The sequence below is a fragment of the Seriola aureovittata genome, chromosome 16 (assembly GCF_021018895.1).
Source record: "Seriola aureovittata isolate HTS-2021-v1 ecotype China chromosome 16, ASM2101889v1, whole genome shotgun sequence".
Lineage (NCBI taxonomy): Eukaryota > Metazoa > Chordata > Actinopteri > Carangiformes > Carangidae > Seriola > Seriola aureovittata.
Window position 1 is genome coordinate 7,767,241 of NC_079379.1, and position 20,252 is coordinate 7,787,492.

Sequence of the window (20,252 nt, forward strand, 5' to 3'; positions counted from 1 at the left end):
ACAGTTAGAGAGGTCAAAGGTCGTACACAGCTCGGACCTCACTGAGCAGCGACAGCATCGTTTACTGAAACCTCAGCCCCCTCTGTTTCATTACTTCCTCTCTTATTGGTTGTTTCAGATTTAGTATTGACTCTGAATGAATCTGTTCTGGCCTGGCCTCTTCATGACCTGAACCAGGTCTTTTTCCTGATGTGGGTCCAGAGATCTGGTTTCTGGTCACATGTGGTTAATAACATTTTAAATAAAATAACATGATGTAATTCGCTGTGCTGCAGTAACTCTCTCTCTCTCTCTCTCTTTCTCTCTTTCTCTCTCTCTCTCTCTCTCTCTCTCCCTCTCTCTCTCTGTATGTCTCTTTCCCGCTCTTTGTCTCTCTCAGCTCATGTTTGGCAAACTGGAATCTTGGCAGAAAACCAGAACAACCCCCACCACCCCCCACACCCCACCCACCCACCCCCTTTCCCCCTCACCTCCCTCCTCCTCCTCACTCTCTCTCCCCCCCTCCTACTCTCTCTGTCACACCTCCCTCCTCTCTCCCTCTCTCCTCCCCTTTTCTCTCTGTTCATTCAGAGCTCAGTTGATCAGGACATCACATCTCTGTCCTCTCTCTCTCTTTGTCCCAGTCTATGTCTCTGTCTCTCTATCACTCTCTCTCTCTGTGTATTTGAATCATGTCCAGTCTCAGTTTCCTCTCTGTTTATCTGAGTGGAGCCTCAGTGATCCTGCTGCTGACTGGTGAGTCTCAAACAGTGTGTGTGTGTGTGTGTGTGTGTTTGACATCTTCTTCATGTGATCAGTGCGTGTGTTGCAGCTGTTTAACTTCCTGTTCTCTCAGTGTTTGTGTGTGTGTGTGTGTGTGTGTGTGTGTGTGTGTGTGTGTGTGTGTGTGTGTGTGTGTGTGTGTGTGTGTGTGTGTGTGTGTGTGTGTGTGTGTGTGTGTGTGTGTGTGTGTGTGTGAATTTAACAGTTAGTCGTTATGGACACACATGTACCCTGCAGATCTGCACCAAGAAACATTTTTATTTCAAAGTGACAGAAAGAGACAAAGTAAAAGAGAAGAAGAAGAAACCATGCAGATCAGGAGACTCAGCTGTTGTGTAGTAAACTGTGAGTAAAGACGTGTTGTGCTGAACATGTTCTTCAGTTGTGTTGTTGAACAATTATTTTTTAGAAAAAAATTTTAAATGAAATCTTCTACTAATAACAAGCAACTGTTTGTGGCTGCAGATGTCCTACAGTCATGGACAGATATGAGGCAATGCCCCCCCCCCTCTACACAGGAGAAAGACCCCCAGATGTTTGTGGTGGTGTTGTATCCATTTGTGGTGGGGGTGTGACTGTTTGTGGTGGTTTGATTGACTTTCTAAAACGCTTCAGATACTGAAGGGGGGGGTTACAAGGGGGCTCTGCTACCTTGGTCACTGATCCCATTGAGTTCCGTTCAGTTATTTTATAGGTCTGTGATTTCTTAATAACCTAATGATATCAACTGGTAATAAGAAAATAGACATTATATTGATACTCAATACACAGCAGGTCAGCTGAACATTTCTGTCACAGTAATTCAACATACAGAAAAAAGTTTCCAATAATAAATGTATAATCAATTAACACTGACCTAGGTTTAAGTTGATCTTTTCTGTTAGAGAAATTATTTCTTCCCACATTGTTGTTTTCAGGAAACGTACAAATACAAAATTTATGAATGTAAATTTATTTATGTTTGACTGAAAAACAGGTTTGTTAGTGTCAGAATCAGCTCAGTTTGGACGGATGGTTTCAACAAACATGGCTTATCCTTCAGGTTCTGGTGAGAGTCCAGGTCCATGAAGAAACCATCAGACCGAAACACTCAGACTGGACTTTATGTCCTGAAGACAGATCCTCCAGTCTGTTACAGAGGTAGAGCTGGGTGTCACCAGCATAACGGTGAAACCAGACATTATGTTTTGACCTCACAGGAGAATGTTATCGTTCAACAGTAGAAAAATAGTTCACACTTTTTACAAAGTCATCTATCGGGAATGTGTTTGTACATGTCTCTGATTGGCCAACGCAGCACCTTGCCTGATGACGTGTTGTGCTGCTGAATTTTTAAAACTTCGTCCTGTGGTCTATATTTTTGTATTTAGCTCTCAGGTCCTGGGCCTTTTGGCAGGAAACACTGGTGCTTTAGCTTTTATTTTATTGTGTTGGAAATGTCCTGATCTTGTTCCTGCATGTAGAAAAATCAAACACACTTTGAGAAGATCGACACAACAATAAGAGTTGAGACCGTTATCTGTGAATACCTCAGCTTTATAGGAAACTCAGACAAAACGCTGACAGCTGCTGTTTAGTTTTGTGTTTTTATCCTTCTCTTAACTGTCACTACTTAGTCAGAGGAAGTCGAGGAGATGCTGTTCACTATACAAATACATGTATGTAAAACAGCCTCATACTTAATTTATTCATCATTTTTCTGTTCCTGATACAAACAGAAACAGTTGGTGTAGCTGCAGCTTTCAGGCTAGGTCGACATGAAGTCTTCTCATTGGTCAATGGGTTGTCCTCCTGCTGCCTTTATCCTCTCTCTGATTGGCTCTCCTCTTCTGAAGGTTCATTCACGCTCCCGGGGCTCAGTCATACATCAGCAATGAAACTAAACCAATGCTGACAGGATCTGTGGGAAATTACGGTCCCTGAACTCTACACTGCTTCAAATTTAGTGCATCTATAATTTCACTGTGTGTGTGTGTGTGTGTGTGTGTGTGTGTGTGTGTGTGTGTGTGTGTGTGTGTGTGTGTGTGTGTGTGTGTGTGTGTGTGTGTGTGTGTGTGTGTGTGTGTGTGTGTGTGTGTGTGTGTGTGTGTGTGTGTGTGTGTGTGTGTGTTGAACAGCTGGTTTTTGTAAAGTTTGCCTGGATCATGTGACTTTGCCAACAAACGGCCCCACACTGTCACTGACCCCCCCACTGCTTTCATTTTCTTAACTCCCCTTTACTCTCGTCTTCTTCTTTCCCTCCCTTCCTTTCCTCTTCTCCTCTCCTTCATTACTTTTTCTTTCCTTTATTCTATCTTGTCTGTCCTACCTCTATCTCCTTTTGCTTCCTTTCCTTTCTTTTTCTTCTTCTACCTCCAGAGAAGGAATTACCACAGTCCCGCCCACACAGTTTGATTGACAGGTGATCTCTGTGTGTGTGATTGTGTGTGTGTCACCTGGTTTTCATTTCCTCCTCTGATGTGATTGACATGCTGTTAGTGATGACACACTTCCTATTTGGTAACAATTAACTGCCCACCCCCTCAGTTCCCATCAGCCCTGTGTGTGTGTGTGTGTGTGTGTGTGTGTGTGTGTGTGTGTGTGTGTGTGTGTATATGTGTGTGTGTGTGTATGTGTGTGTATATTTGCTTGTGTGTGTGAGGTGTTAAAGGGTCAGTTCGATGTTGTACAGTTAAATTAATGTACACTACCAGAAACAGATTTTACAACAACACCCAAAGACTCATGCCAACATATATTTATTTGTGTGCGTGTGTGTGTGTGTGTGTGTGTGTGTGTGTGTGTGTGTGTGTGTGTGGTGTGTGTGTGTGTGTGTGTGTGTGTGTGTGTGTGTGTAAACAGGAAACAAAAGAAGCAGCAGCAGGAAGTTGTTTGCACCTGCAGATTATCATCTGGATTTATACTCTGTGTGTGAGTTAAATGTAAAACCAGATAAGGTGTGTGTGAAAAGTTGTCATGTAGAATCATGTTACACACATCATGTGAACGTGTTTAGTTTTAATGACTTCTCTTAAAGAGTCGACTGAGGGGGAAACAAACTGAAGTGACAAACACAATCTGCTCATGTAACAGGGACAGTTCACAGACCAGGTTCACGTACATTTCCCCTTTAAGCCTCATTTATACTGCACCGTCCATTTACTGGCAGACGCTCCAGAGAGATGATGATGAAGAGTGTCCCAGAGCCCCCATCCCCCTTGTCAGGCTAAAGGTGGCGGACAGAGAAGATAAACGTGAGCTTAGCGGCGTCAGTGCTGATGTGTTTACTCAGACTCTGTTTTCTCTGCTGGACTCTGACATGAAAGCTGAGAAACTTGACTGAAAACACACATGAGCTCTGCAGAGAAGCAGTAATTTAATCACATCCACACATCCAGACTGTGTGTACCTGCGGCCCCACCTCATCTCAGCACCAGGAAACATTCCTCCATCAAAGCTCTTCCCCTGTGCCTGAGACACACAGCATCAGCTTCTTCTTCTTCCCTCCATTATTTCACCCAGAACCCAATTTAAACGTTTAAACCCCGGTGAACATGAACCAGTCCCTGTGTTCTTACTGCATCAAAACGAAACAGTGGGATTTATGTGTCTGCTCCTCCACTGTTCAGCAGGTCAGGTGATTTACTTCCTGCAGGATTCCTGCAAAACAAACCAGCGTTTACATTCTTGTGGACTCTCTGTCATGTTAATACATGATGAGTCTACGTGCTTGTCTCTGAACTCCATGTTTTCTACATCAGGACGTTGAAAAAACAGCTTCCTGTTCCACTTAATCTGAGTCCAGCAGCTGAGGACAGTCAGGACGGACAGTTTTCCATCGATCAAAGATTCCCACTGTCACACAATCTCACTTCATTATTACTTTAATCCCATTTGGTCATTCTGTCAAACATCTGTTGCTTCTATAAAGAAGTTATTAAAAAACTGAAACTATGATGGACATTTATTAAACCAAAGATCAAGAGATTAACAGAAAAAAGAAGCAACAGATTAAAGGATGAAGTCATTAGTTACAGTTTAGTTTCCTTCTTTAAGGACTGTACAGTTCCAACACATGGGAAGCTGCACCTGCTGATGAAGATCATATGAAATGATGGAAAGCTCCAGAAGGCAGGGGATCTTGTGGTGAGATTGTTTTAACTGCTGTTCTCAAAGTGAAGAATGAACTTCAAAATAAAAGTGTTACAGAGACTTTAACTGTGGCCATGAGGTCCAGACTATTTTTCACAGAATCCTCAACAAGACATTTGAAGATCATGTAAAAATTTAAAGCATCTGTGATTTATGGAGGGGTAGTGTCACGTATGGGGGGGGGGGGGGGGGGGGGTACCCTGCCTGATAATACAGTCAAATTAATCACAGTGTAAAGGGAGGATGATGATCAGAGTAAGAACAGTGTCAGAGGGGAGTCAGGGAGGATGACGCTTGGAGTCGTTTGGTTTTAATCAACTTGAGTGTCAGTCTGAGCAGGAACTCACTGAGGACGGGACACACACTAAAACAAACTGAAACACACTGAAACAAACTGAAACACACTGAAACACACTAAAACAAACTGAAACACACTTACACACACTAAAACAAACTGAAACACACTTACACACACTAAAACAAACTGAAACACACTGAAACAAACTGAAACACACTTACACACACTAAAACAAACTGAAACACACTGAAACACACTAAAACAAACTGAAACACACTAAAACAAACTGAAACACACTGAAACAAACTGAAACACACTTACACACACTTACACACACACAGATGATGGATGCTGAAGGAGGAGGAAGGATATTTTCAGAGATCAGTTTCCCAGCAGTGTGTGTGTGTGTGTGTGTGTGTGTGTGTGTGTGTGTGTGTGTGTGTGTGTGTGTGTGTGTGTGTGTGTGTGTGTGTGTGTGTGTGTGTGTGAGAGAGAAGGTTTTTCTCATCAGTCTCTGAAGACGCCAGATGTGCCCGTTGTTAACATACTGTAATCTAATTTATGTCCAGCGTGTGTGCTGACAGTCAGACTGGACCTTGTATTTATTAATAACAGAGTCAGAGTTACTGTCGTTCTGCAGCTCAGGGACACTCAGCTGTTTATTGTAAATGTCTCTGTGGTGGTTTTGCGTGTCCTTGTTGTCTCTTTGGGGTCTCTGCCACCACTGGCTCTGTCCCTGACTAGTGTAATATTTAAGTTGTGGCATGTGTGTGACAGCCTCTGAGGTAAACCACAGTACACTTCAGTTGTGGACGTTTAACAGAACCTGTGATATGAGAGCAAATCAGTCTGATACTTCATCCTCAGGTCCTTCAAACACTGACGCCACCTGACGGTCACTGAAGTCACTTGAACTCATCTGACGGCCATGTGAGAGTCACAGAGGTGTCAGCTGATGTGGTGATGTGGTTCAGCTAATTGGCTGTGATTAATCAGACAGAAACTGTTTTTGCCGAGTTAAATCATGATGTGGCTGCTGGTGGAGAGTATCTAACTACATTTACTCAGGTACTCTACCTCAGTGTTTCCATTTTCTACTGCTTTTAACTCCACATTTTAGAGGCAAATATCGTACTTTTCGCTGCACTACATTTACATGGCAGATGTAATGTAGTTACTAGTTACTTTTCATATGAAGATTTTACAAATAAACATGTAATAAGTTGATCATACAACACATTATTTTTGACCTATAAAACATCACGACAAAGAAAAATGTTCAGCGTGACTTGAATGTCTCGTTTTGTCCAAAACCCAAAGAAATTCAGTTTATTGCTGTATTAAACTGAAAAGTCTCAGTAACGTCTGTGAGAATTGTATTTCTGTTTGAAACTTGACTTTTGGAAAACTGACTTAATTAATTATTACCATTTATTTATCTATCACTTGATCAATTTTGCTTTGAATTAAAATCTGTGTCTGTAAAGTAATGAGTAACCACAGCTGTTGACAAATGTAGTACATGTGAAGGAACAGTGTGTTTTCAGTGGGACTGGGTTTGTACCGTACTGTCCATTGTATGGGAGCAGCTAGTTTTAACCTCAACAACAATGAAGGGAAAACATGCAGAGAATCTGCTCTGAGGCCAGAACACTCCCAGACACCCACCAGCACACTCCTTTAAACACTCCTCACTGTCTGTATTGAAGGCAGATGGTGGCTGATGGAAAACTGACTTTCATGCAGAGGTGGAAAAACCCAAAATAAACTGAATACGAATCAGTGAACAGAAAGGTCCAACAATTGGGAAAAATCTAAGTTAGGATCAGTTTCCTCCCAAGACTCAGTAACATGTTGGATAACAAGCAACAAAAGAGTATCTCTATGTGTCAAGTACAGGTCCAGGACATGTTAGCCTAGCTTAGCACAAAGACTGGGAGCACTGGGAAACTGTTAGCCTAGCTTAGCACAAAGACTGGAAGCAGAGGGAAACTGTTAGCCTAGCTTAGCACAAAGCCTGGAAACCTTGCTCCGTTCAAAGAGAAAAGAAATGCGACTTTCTGTGATGTGACACAGAGATGATGGTTGGCTGTGTGAGTGTGTGTCCGCTGTATTGTTATGTACTGTACTTTCTGTTGTATGAACAGCAGTGTGTTGTGTTTTCAGTGTCTCAGGCTCAGGACTACGACTTCACACCAGCTCCAGATTACGACACCGACTACAACGCCACCTTCGATTACAGTTTCTACAGTAAGTCACATGTTAGCTCAGAAACCACAGACCTTTGACACAGATAAAAAATAATAATAATGGTATATATCATACCATCAGTATCATACCATATATAAATAAGAGTATTTTCTTTTTTTTGTCTTTTCAAACAAACACCACGAAAAATATATTTAATCTTGTTTTGTTAACTTTGTATGCTTTTAAACATTATGAATATATTAGATTGTTTTTCCTTACTCTTGCAGATTTAAAGATTTCACGCAAATAAAATATAATTTTTAAACATGAAACCACTGAATAAACAGTTTTTTAAAAATTGTTTCACTTGACGGATTTTTACAGGTGAGGTAAATCCTCAGGTGTAAAGGTTTCACAGGTGTTGCTGTTGATCTGTTACAGGTAACACCAGCAGTGAGGATCTGGAGAAGTTCAGTGAGCGATTCATCGACCAGGGTGAGGAGGAGGACACAGGAGGATGGCGGGAGGAAGAGGGAGTAACTGTTACCACGGCTACCACCCGAGTAACCACCGGGAGGGGCGATGTCGATGTTCATAATGCTACATCACTTCCTGTTACTCTGGTAAGAACAACCAATCTACTGAACAACCTGAGCTGTAGATACCTGACATAGTGAGATACAGTCACACCAGAGGTAAACCAGGTTTAATTAAACCTCAGTCAGACCAGAGTTTATTGTTCAGAGATCCTTGAGTCTCGCTGGGGTTAATATTCAAACAAAATACATAAAATCAGCAATGTTTGTATTCACACTTCATACAGTAAACAAGGTTTATGTTCAACCTCATATAAACTAAGGTTAAATTTCAGTTAAACCAGGATTGAGGTAAACCTGAGTTAAACCTGATTTACACCTCAGATAAACCAGGTCATAAACCAGAGGTCATACTATTATATCATGACGTCATCACTACTGAGAGCTGCAGAAATCCATGTCTCCACAGAGCTATGACTCAGCCTGGCTACAGAGCCGAACAGAAACCTGAGGTCGTTCTTATTTTCTTCTCTCAGTGATGAAGATTAGGAGGTTCTGCTGTAACTGAGGCTTTTTAATATGATAGCAGACCGTTTTTCTAGACCAGGCCAACTTCTTCTACTGGTGGAACACCACTTCCTTTCAAGCTTTCACATGAATCACATGAAACATGACACAAGAGTCAGAACCAGTCTGAGACCTGGACCTGAAGGACCTGAAGGACCTGATGATCTAAAGATGAAAGATGATTCTGGCTCATATTTGTTACAGCGATTATTTTAAAAACTGCTGATTCAACACGTTACAGCTGAGAGCAGATGGTTTCTATTAACACTGTGTGTGTGTGTGTGTGTGTGTGTGTGTGTGTGTGTGTGTGGTGTGTGTGTGTGTGTGTGTCCATCTGCTTTCTATAAATGTGAAGTTGATCTCTGCCAGCATCAACAAACACTCTCTTAATATCTTTAAATCAAACAGTTTCAACTGAAGTGTGTTGTAATACAGTATGTGAGAAAAGTCAAACCCGCGGTGGAAAATGAAAGCAATGCTCATGTGTGATTATTTATTTTATCATGTATTTTTATTTCTTACAGAGCAGAGCTGCTACACACATCAACACACATCAGATCATCAGAATCTGAATGAAAACAAATAGTTTGGCTCTAAAATGTAAAAGTGTGGATACACAGACTTCACACATGTTTAAACATGTTACTGTTGTAAATCAGCCACAGGACGAAGGACAGAGAGAAGCAGTTTGTGATTTAAAGTCTGTGTGGTTTAGTGGTTTAGTCGTCTGAGGACGGTTGTGATGTTTCCGAGGACGAGACATGTTGACCACAGATAAATGAGTGTCAGTGTTCAGTTACTCACAGAAGAAAAGTAAATCACACATTGTTCTTCTGCAGAGGAGGAATCAGAGTTCACGAGCCGAGAGAGCAGAGTCTTCTCTTTGTTTCAACTTCAGGACCTGTGAGGACAGTTTGTCCTCTGCACCTTCAGATCCCTGTTGTTGTTTCTGACACTTTTACAGTTTCAGGTCGACCCTGCGACGTCTGTAAGCTGGTCACGTCTTTATTGCCCTGGGTTTTGCCTCTCAGGCTACAGACGGTTGGTCTGTTCTGTGTTTATGCAGCTGATCAGGACTGGAAATGATTTTCAGTTAAAGACAAACATTTTACATATATTTTTACTCTTAGTTAACATTTCAAAGACAAAACTGAAGTGCGAAGTGACAGATGCAAATACTTTTAGTGTCCTGATCCTGGTAAGTGGTACTGAACCACTTTGTGATGAGGTTCCATTTATAAAGGATTCATAACAGTTTTTCTAACGGGTAATCAATCATTTACTGATGCTTTATAAGTCAGATACAAGACATTAATAAGAACAATGTTTTTCTCTCCAGTGGACTGACCCACTGATTTTCTGTAAAACAGCTGCAGAACATCTGTAACAAACTGATTATTAACATGTCCACCTGCAGAACTGATGGTTTATTTGAAACCCTGAGTTCTTGTTAATGTTTTACCAACAGGTCTGACTGAATTATTACTGAACAGAAATCAATTATTAAAACATCAGATTTAACCAGGACACAGTGATGCAGCAGAGTGTGTATCAACACAACAACAGAAACATCTTCATTTAAAATGGGTTGTTCTCTACAGTTGAACCAGTTTATGTTCCACACACAGAACAACAGTGACTCAGACTCTGTGTATAAGTTCATAATAAATAGTTCTATAATAATAAATCTGCACCTGTAAATGTTTGGTCCAGATGTTCTGCAGCTGGTCAGTCCACTGGACCGTCAGTAAAACATCGGTGTCAGTGTCTCTTCGGAAATGATGATGTGTTTTCTGTCTGCAGGAAATCAGGACGCTCGTCTGGACTCTGATGATCCTGATCAGTCTGAACCTGCAGCAGCTACAACACACACTATGAGAGCAGACACACACTCAGCAGGTCAGACACACACGTGACGGGCAAGTCCTGATGGTGGCAATTAATTATGATTAATTGTTATTATGGGATATCACAGATAAAATTCGATCCTTACGTGAGCAAGAGCACTTAGTTACTTTCCAGCTGTGTTGATGTTGAATTGTTGTGTAGATGTAGTTTGTTGTTTGTCCGACAGGGGGCGCTGTAGCGTCACTTATCTGATGCGTTGATGTTTGTGTGTTGATTTACGAAACACACACACACACACACACACACACACACACACACACACGTGTCACATGTATCAGGCTGAGGTGTGCGTGTCTTTAGTGAAGCTGCCACAGAAACACAAACTGTGCGTGTCAGCGGCCTGGAGCCGCAGGGTTTAAGACGTCAGCTGTTTGATCACATCGTCCTCTTCGCTTCTCATTCCTCATCTCTATCTGATAAAAACATTAAAACACCTGACGATTAAATATAATGTATAATATCTATAAACGACCATGTCTAGGTTTCAGATGCTGAGACCTGAGCTCAGTGTGAAACTGATCAACATAAGTTTGTTCACTATGAGACGTAAATTTATTCAGTTTGACACATTCAAAGGTCGAAACTTAAACCGAAACACGCAGAGAGAGTTCAGACGCCACATGATGATTATCCTGAATCAAACCTGCAGCTGCTGACATTTACCACAGAAACCATCGATAAAAACTGACTCAGTCTGTTCTGCTGAAAACTTAAAGATGATGAAACATATTGTTCCTCAGTAAAATCATGTATCATGATTTGTGTCAGAAACTGAACTTTAATGGTTCATTTATCAACATTAGAATGAAGCTGATTCACAGTGAAAAATAAAAACAAAGAGATAAATACATAAACTCACTTTAATACGATCAACAGTGTTTTAGTTTAATGAGTAAATTCACAAATATAAAACACTGTTTTCTTCCCACGATGGAAAAGACTGAGTTTATTTGCACAAGTTAAAATATACAAATATATTGAAATATACTGTAATATGTACAAATATAATTCGTGCACTTCACACTGTTGCTGCTCTGACTGTGTTTGTTTCTGCCTGTTGTCCAGATGTTGTTGGGTGTGTCTGATCCAGCAGAAACCAGCGAGGGTCACCTGATCCAAGGTGGGAGGGGTCGTAGCCTCCTCTGTGACCTTTGACCTCAGCAGAAAAGGACTCCTCCTGGACATACCTGTCTGTCACCTCAGCATGGGACCAGGTGGAACTCGGCCAATCACAAACCTTTATCAGCACCTCAGTTCTTCTAAATGTAAAAACTTTTTCACATATCAACGGGATGTTTTTCACAGTTTATCACTTTATTATTTGAACAATGGAGAAACAGAACAGATGCAAAATATTACTATTATTTTACATGGTGGGTCATCTATGTGAGTATGGGAGCTTATTGATGACAAAACTGTTGACTGAGAGCGAAGTAAAACCCGACCTGAGGGCTGCCGAGCACAGCCAGAACGAACAAGGATCATTAGACCAGATCCAGAATGTGTTCGACTTGAACAGAGAGAAAACAAACACCAGCAGCACGATGAGCAGCAATGTAACAATAATCATAATAATCAAATGTATATAAATCATTTAAAGTCATGTTTCCACCTCCTGCACCAACAATGAAACATTATGTTTTAGCTTCTTGAGCGACAGATCGACGTACGACGCTCCAAGCTGTTTCGTGTCTGTCAATCATTTCTTAAAAACTGTCATTTAACAGCAGAAATCAGATTTTCCTAAAATAAGCTCAACTTCGGTTTCCTCTCACCTGGAAAACACCTGACACACGCTCGGGTCCATTCAGGTCCTGGACACTCACTGACACACGGACCCCAGACCCACAGCAGAAACCCTCAGATGAACCGGTTAGCATCAGTTTAGAGAGTTATTCATCTGCAGGATTAACACTCTGATTAAATTCACAGCTCTGACTTTAAAATATCCGTTTCTCTCTTTGTTCTGATTTCTTGTTTCTTGTTTAGTTTTGTCATGAATGAGTCTCCGTACTTTAGGTGCTGTAACTGAGGAGGAAAATCATCTTCTGTTGTGTCAGTTTTTTAGTTTCATCTTCTCCGACTCATTAAGCTGTTTTCTCTCCACAAACATTTTCACATCAGTTTCACTGTGAATCATTGAGCAGCACTTTGGAAAAAAGCAGCACTTATCAGTTTATTTTATCATGTTTTTATTTGTTATAAATTGTTCTGAGTAAACGTGTACAAATAAGAATAAAGTCAAATATTTACATGAACCTTTGCTATGACAAACCAGTTTAGCTCATATTTTAAATTTTAAACCGTAAACTGAACTATTTGCTGCTCGGCCCTGTCAAATTAAAAGTCCTGAGAAATATTACTGCTTTTATCCTGAAAAACCTTTTGACTGTTTGTGTTACTGGAGTTTATTATTCAAATATTTGAATGTTGGAAACTGAACAAAAGCAGGAAGAAAATAAAAGTGTTGTTTCCGGAGCAGAAATGGAAAATATAAAAGTTTAAGTGTTTATAATGTTACAGTAAATAATGGAAATATATTTTCTTTTCATCAAAACACAAACGAGTAGAAAACAAAAACATTTAATGAATTTCAGAACAATCTAGAACAGATTTATACTTGCTTTATTGTTTAATATTTGCTTGTTTGCGTTTTTCAATAAAATGAATAAAAACATATGAACAGTGTCTTTCTGCTCTGCACACACACACACACACAAACACACACACACACACACACACACACACACAACACACACACACACACACACACACACACACACACACACACACATGGTGAACACAATGAACCAAAAACATGCTTTTGAAAATACTTGAAATAAATAAACATGACAAACAAATTCTTTAATAATAAATAATAATAGAGATTTTATTTATATAGCACTTTTCATAATACACAAAGACACTTTACATGAGTAAAAATGAATCCAGAAACATACAGAAAATATACAACACACAACATTTTGGACCAGACTGAAGCTCATTTACAATAAATACATAAATGTTGGTCATTTGAAAAAGGACTAAATGTGTTTATTTCTATATTTTTAGTAAATGTTTCTGCATTTATTCTGTTATGAAGGACTGTTATTTAAAGGACTGTTAAACATTTAGTCAGGATTATTAGAAATGATGAGTTGATCAACAGAAATCTACAGATCATCTGTTATTGATAATGTAATGGATATAAAGATTTGTAGAATCAGTTTGGACTCTGGGAACTGGCTGATTAAACTGGAGCTGCAGCTCCACTGACGTACTTTAAAGGTCGTATCTGCCTCAGTCCTGAGCTGTAACCGACCTGAACTCTTTATATTTCCATGTATAAATCAGATGTTAGCGTAAATCTGAGCCCTCGGTGTCTGCAGGGAGCCCACAGGCTTCACATGTGGTAGGTTTATTTCTGGTGTTTGGCGTGTGACGACGGTTTGATCGTGATCAGAGGTGTCTGTTAACGAGGAATGAGTCCGTCAGTGTCACAAACTCACAGCGAGAGTCGATAAAAAACCGAGAGGACGAGGTGACGGATGCCTGAGGCTGCACAGTTATTTCAGTCCAGGAGGAATCTGCACGACAGGGTGACCAAGAGCCTCCAAACCACTGATGTTTATACTGTGTTCACTGTTTTATCATCTGAATCAGTCAGGACGTGTCAGTAAAATATGTTGTAAAGTTCCTCCCAGCATGTTTAAAACTCTGTAAAAATCCTCTGCTATGATTAATATTTTGTTTAACATGGTTTTCACACATAAAAAACTGGGGCTGGAAGTAAACTTACTTCCTTATTGGCCTGGACCAGACCTTGTGCCCCACCCACCACTTGCTCCAAGTGTACAGGTGAAAGAGCATCAAGAGGAGGAAACATCAGAGAGACTCAGTCAGACCCAGATGAGGAGTCTGTTGAGACCAGAACCAGAGACTAGCAGATGTATCAGAACAGTTAGTGTAGTTAGCATCTTTTATCTGTTTATGTTGTTTGTTAGCTTGTAACTGGCAGCGGCTGACACAGTGTTAGTGGTTGTGCTGATGGAAACTCATTCTCTGTACTGACAAGGTTTATTTAGCCCCGCCCCTCATCCCCACAAGTTGACAGGATTGGTTCCTGAGGTTTGTGACATATGAAGCTGTCTGAGTCTGTATTTATGAGACTGTCATTGGTTCACTGCAGTTCAAGGTGTAAATTTTCAGTGATGGTGCTGACTGATTATTTCACTCATGATACGTCTTGTATTATATAAAAACATCATATGGATGTTAACAAGATCAGGACAGATCAGGATGTTTCATAGTGTAAAACCTTCACTTCTCTGTGCTGGACACACTGTAAAACACTCTAAACATGTCTATGATGTTTCTGTTCAGTTAATTGATCTGATAGCAGCTGATAAATTGGCTGAATGATCAGTTATTATCATACACACTGTTTAAACTGGATCTCATTTAGCTTCACACAAATAAAGCTGCTTAACAGTCAAATCCCTGCTGGTGCCCCCTTCAGGCTGCAGTGTTTATTACACACACACAAACACACACACACACACACACACACACACACACACACACACACACACACACACACACACACCTACCTGCAAGATGAAAGGTGTGTCTAATGAAAGCACTGTGTGTTGTATTTGGTCTCATTCTGTGACCTTCAGTATAACTCTGCTGTCAGCTGATAACACAACACATCAACACAACTCTGTGTTACACAGTTAATGAACACACACACACACACACACACACATACAGGTCAGGTCAGTGGTTCAATCCCTGGCTCCTCCGGGCCGCATGTAGAAATGTCCTTGGGCAAGATACTGAATCTCACATTGCCCCTGAAGGCTCAGTGAATGACTGTGCATAAAGGTGTGCTGTATGAATGTGTGAGTGAACGGGTGAATGTGGCAAGTATTGTAAAGCGCTTTGAGTGGTCAGTGAGACTAGAAAAGCACTATATACACACACATACACACACACACACACACACACACACACACAAACTGAAACAGTTTCACAGCAGTTTCTTCACTGACGGACTTTCTGTGACGATAAAAACATGACGACAAACAGCAGCAGGAGTTACTCACACACACACATGCAAGTGAAATGAAAGTGATTATTAAAATTGAGCAGGGCTGAATCTCTATCATTAGCTTAGATGGTTTAAGGTTTAATACTGATGTTAACCTGATTTAATCCTTGTCTAAACTTGATTTAATCCCAGTTTAATCCTGGTTTAAACCTGTGTTTTCTGTTGATTAAAATGAACCAGCTGCTGCAGAAATAAAAACATGTAAGAAAATAGAAATGATGTTACACAAACATGTTATTTTGGATAAACACAGATAGAACATATACAAATATCTGTGTATCTTTCAGTTAACTGTGTGATTCTAGTCATAAATGTAATTATTAATTTAAAAGCACTAAAATAAGTAATAACTGCACAGTTTCTTTTTTTCATCTGTGTTTAATGCATAATTCAAATGTATTTAATTAATGTGTAAATCTTTTTAAATTTCACTGATTCATTAACGATGATAAAACAGGTGTGACCACGCCACATCAGTGATGTCACAGGTTTTTTCAGTTGATTAGGAACATGAGGGCAGGCTGTGACTATCTTCCAGCTCCGACACATTAATGTTAAACTTTCTAATCTCTAACTTTCAGATGGAGCCTCATTTTTCTTCTGAAGGTCACTGATATTTCCAGACGGAGGAGGTAGAGGTCGTCCACTGTCTTCTTCTCTGGTTTTCCTGAATAAACAGTGTGTTGTGTGACGTCGGCTTCAGCCTCGACTGTCGACTGCAAATTCATCTTCAGCTGCTGTTTATTCAGAGAGAAGTGAACCGCGCGTTTACACTGTGAATAAAGAGTCAGAGATTTAAAAACTTTTTACCCGCAGGAACTAAAAAAGTGAAGGTTGTTTCACTGACCAGGAAGCAGCTACAGAAACAAACAGCTGGAAACACCACAATAGAAAATACATTGACCTCATCCAGATGTTTAGTGGAGTAAAAGTTAAAAAAGTCAAATGTACGTAAAATACCAAGAGTAAAAGTACTCTTCATGCAGAACGCGCCTTTCAGAATAAAACACATTATATTACTGTTTTATAATTATCATTGTGTTCATCACTTTAATGTTGCAGCTGCTTTAGTGTTTATTATTCGATTGATATAGAGAAGTCAAACTCTGAATGCAGGAGTATTTCTACTGTCACTTACATTTTCCGAGCATTTCACAAACACACATCAGTGGCTGACAGAGATGAGAGGGGAGTTTCTCTAGATGTTTTGTGTGTTTGGAGATCCGAGGTTTTGGTTGGTCAGGGAAGCTTCGCTGCAGCAGTTTGACATTTAGCTGTTAATGAGAGCTGAGATGAAACAGCAACGAGGGAGTGGAGCTGCGGGTCGCCTCACGATGCAAATCAGACAGAGAAAAGGGCAAAACAGTTTCCTCCTGCGTCATCATTAAACACAGACCTGAGGTCAGCCGCTTCAGACCTGCTGCTGCCTCCGGGCATGATGGGAGATTCATCAACAAACAACATTCAAATGAAACAGAGAGAATGAATCCTCAGAGCTCCTGACCTGTGACCTGGGACAGAAAGCAGCCGGAGTCTGAAGCTGTTAATGAATGTGTGTTTAAAGTTACACAGGTAACAGGTCTCATGAGGATCCTACAGAGACACTGTGGTTATTAAAGCTTCAGTGTCAGTGTGAAGCTGTTTCCATTAACACTGATTCAACATGGAGCCGCTCGGATCATCAGTCACTGATTTTCTGTTTAAGATTCAACTCAAAACACAAAGACTCACATCAGCAAATTAAACTGATTTCAGTGACATCACAGCAACATGACACAAATATTTATAATTATGTTTATATATATTAATATATTTATCAGGTTCAACTTTGGTGAAGTGTCACAGTAAGACGACTCAAAACAACCACAAAGTGAGTGTCTGCTCCTCTGATCTGATCAGTGCAGATTTAATTGATCATCTTCTGATCAGTCATAAAGAATCAATAAGTAACGAGTCATGATCGTTAAAACCAAAACATCTCCACATGATGAACAGAGTCTCTGAGGTTCTGACCTTCAGCAGTGAGCCACAGTCTGACCTTTGACCTCTGGACAACAACACTCAGGTCTGCAGGGTGTTTGCATGTAAACATCAGTATCGTCCTGTTCCATATTCACCACACGGGCGCATCATCAATCCTCGGACGACACGTCCACACGGTTTCATCTGACGTACTGAATACATGAATAAAATGTGAGCGAGCGGGTGTCAGCGGAGACATCACACAGGAGGAGGAGGCACTATAAATACAGGAGGAGGACGGAGGAGTGAGGAGCAGGGAGACGAAGAGCTCAACGGAGAGAACATCACCAAAATTCAAGCCAAGACAGAAGAAGAAGAAGCAGCTGGAAAAAATAAAGACGTGGACTGTAGAGCTGAAATTAGACACCAGAGAAGAAGAAAAGAAGAAACTGAACATTTCAATAATATTCCTGCAGGATCATAAATTATTTCTGTTGCATTAAATCGTGAGTTCACGCCTGTCCAACAGAACTTCTTTCACTTCTTAATGTTTTTAATCGTTTTAAAATCTGTTATGTGATGTAATTTTCTGTGCTTACATTTTTTAGGTTTTTGGTGATGGAGAGTGTGAGAGCCGTGGTCTACCTGTCCGTCTGTCTGTCCGTGCTGACGTCACTCTGTCAGGGTCAAAGGTCGGCCGACAACCCACTGCCGTCTACACTGGACGAGCAGGTCCTAGGACTCACAACCAGAGAGCTGGTGAGTCACGTGACCTGGTTCTTCTCAGAGCGACAGAACAACTGTTTAACCGAAGAGTCTCATTCATTTAGTGGTGAGATGATGAATTTACAGCCAATTAAAGTAGTAAAAAATCATACAGGATCATTACATTATAGTGGAACAAGTGTAATCATGTGACTAACTAAGAGGATAAACTAGAGTTAATTAAAGTTGGTAAATGTAACATTAACATGATTAAATATGATTTTGATTAAGGTCAAATTATGTGAGATAAAGAATTAATACTGTGGTCAAATCAATATAGGGTGTAGGAGATTATCAATTATAATTAAGATAAAATGATAAATTGTAATAGAAATGTTAAAGAGGTCAATGATGTTGAAGTTGGTAAATGATGGTAAAAATGGAAATGTTATCAAATTAAAAGTAAATAATGAATACAATGATAAATGTATAGCCAATCAAGTAAAAATAATGCATGTGGTAAAGCTTCATTAATTCACATCAATGAAAAGAATTTTTGTAAAATTGAGGCAGAAAGAAAATTTAAATGATAATCAATTAAATGAACAAAAGAAGACAAAGATTAATTAAGGTGGAAACATGTTATTAAATGTTTAATAACAGTAAATATTTAATAGATAACACCCAGTTGCAACATAATTGAGTTAGAATAAAGTTTATTAGTTTTGTAATAATTTAATTTAGCTGCATTTTCTTTGAAAATCTATATCAAAGGGGGGCAACAGCCTTTCAAAATAAAGTATCTGGCCCCATGACAAAAGCTGAAGGTTTCACTTTTACAGTCTGCAATAAAGTATTTTAATGATTTTTCATGAATGTACTTTAGTGACAGTATAACACAAGGCTTGTATAATAACAATTTAATGATTTATAAATCACAAATAAACAATATGATCACTGAACAGGAACAGACAGAGGACAGAAGACAGAGGACAGAAAGTCCTTCACAATAAAAACAAGTTTATTTACTCTGTTTTTGTTTGGGAAAATATATTATTAAAAGATGTTACTGTGTATCAGTGTGTGTCATTGTGCATCATTGTGTGTCTCTGCGTGTCCAGGCCGAGGCTCTGCAGGGTTTCCTGGATGAAGCTGACAGCAGGGTCGGTCTCTCTGTGGAGAAGAAAGCCAGCGTCATCCCGCGGGTGAGAACATGACTGACAGCTGTCAATCAAACAGTCAGTTCACCTGTGATCTCACCTGTTGGTGGTCATGTCCAAAACCGCTGTCAGAAACCTGTGGGTGACGTCACAGGGGTCATATCCATCTTTATTTACAGTTGATGGTTTCTAATCTGACAGAGCTGTTCCAGTGAAACTGGCAGACAGCAAAATTCAATTCAAATAGCTTTATTGGAGTAAAATTAAATATTAGGTATTACATATGCATATTAAATCTCTCTCTCTTTCTCTCTCACTCTCAGTGTGACGTTGGTGAACGATGTGCGATGAAACATGGACCTCGAATTGGTCGACTGTGCGACTGTCTGAGGGGAACAGCCTGTAACACCTTCTTTCTGCGTTGCTACTGAACACACACACACACACACACACACACACACACACACACACACACACACACACACACACACACACACACACACAACTGTCTCACCTGGCTGTCTCGGTGCATGTTTCTGTCTTTGTTTTACAGTTCCAGTGTCTGTCCCTCAGATTCATGTATTTTTTTTAAATAAAGTTTGTTCATAAAGCTGCACGTCTCCAGTGACCTCATCATTTACATCATCACTACCCTGGGTTCAGTCTGTCAGGTGAGTCTTCTGCTGTGTCAAGTCCAGCGGTCACTTCAACACGTGTGACAGGAAGAAAAGACCAAGGACCAAGTGTGCACCTGCTGGACCAGGATCCACAGACCCAGTTTATGTTCTGTGGGTGACGTCCAACTTAAACCAAAACCGGTCAGAAAGGAGAGTTTTCATCAATAACCAGAGATTCTATTGTTCTTTTGTTCTATTGATCTATAAACCTGTTGTACAAACTACATACTGGACCTTGGCTGA

General features: G+C 40.2%; 2 protein-coding genes across 2 annotated transcripts; both read left to right on the forward strand.

Annotated features, from left to right (window-relative positions):
• The first annotated feature begins 578 nt into the window (after positions 1-578).
• Positions 579-13,071, forward strand: si:ch211-191i18.2 (uncharacterized protein LOC564095 homolog). The gene is made up of 5 exons (XM_056400362.1): positions 579-735; positions 7,358-7,441; positions 7,823-8,004; positions 10,288-10,383; positions 11,458-13,071. Exons 1-4 carry the CDS (start codon positions 672-674, stop codon positions 10,360-10,362), a joined length of 405 nt encoding a protein of 134 aa, XP_056256337.1. The 5' UTR covers positions 579-671; the 3' UTR covers positions 10,363-10,383; positions 11,458-13,071.
• A 4,695-nt stretch (positions 13,072-17,766) lies between these two features.
• Positions 17,767-19,942, forward strand: cart4 (cocaine- and amphetamine-regulated transcript 4). The gene is made up of 4 exons (XM_056400363.1): positions 17,767-17,973; positions 18,076-18,226; positions 19,294-19,377; positions 19,656-19,942. Exons 2-4 carry the CDS (start codon positions 18,086-18,088, stop codon positions 19,761-19,763), a joined length of 333 nt encoding a protein of 110 aa, XP_056256338.1. The 5' UTR covers positions 17,767-17,973; positions 18,076-18,085; the 3' UTR covers positions 19,764-19,942.
• Positions 19,943-20,252: the final 310 nt, after the last annotated feature.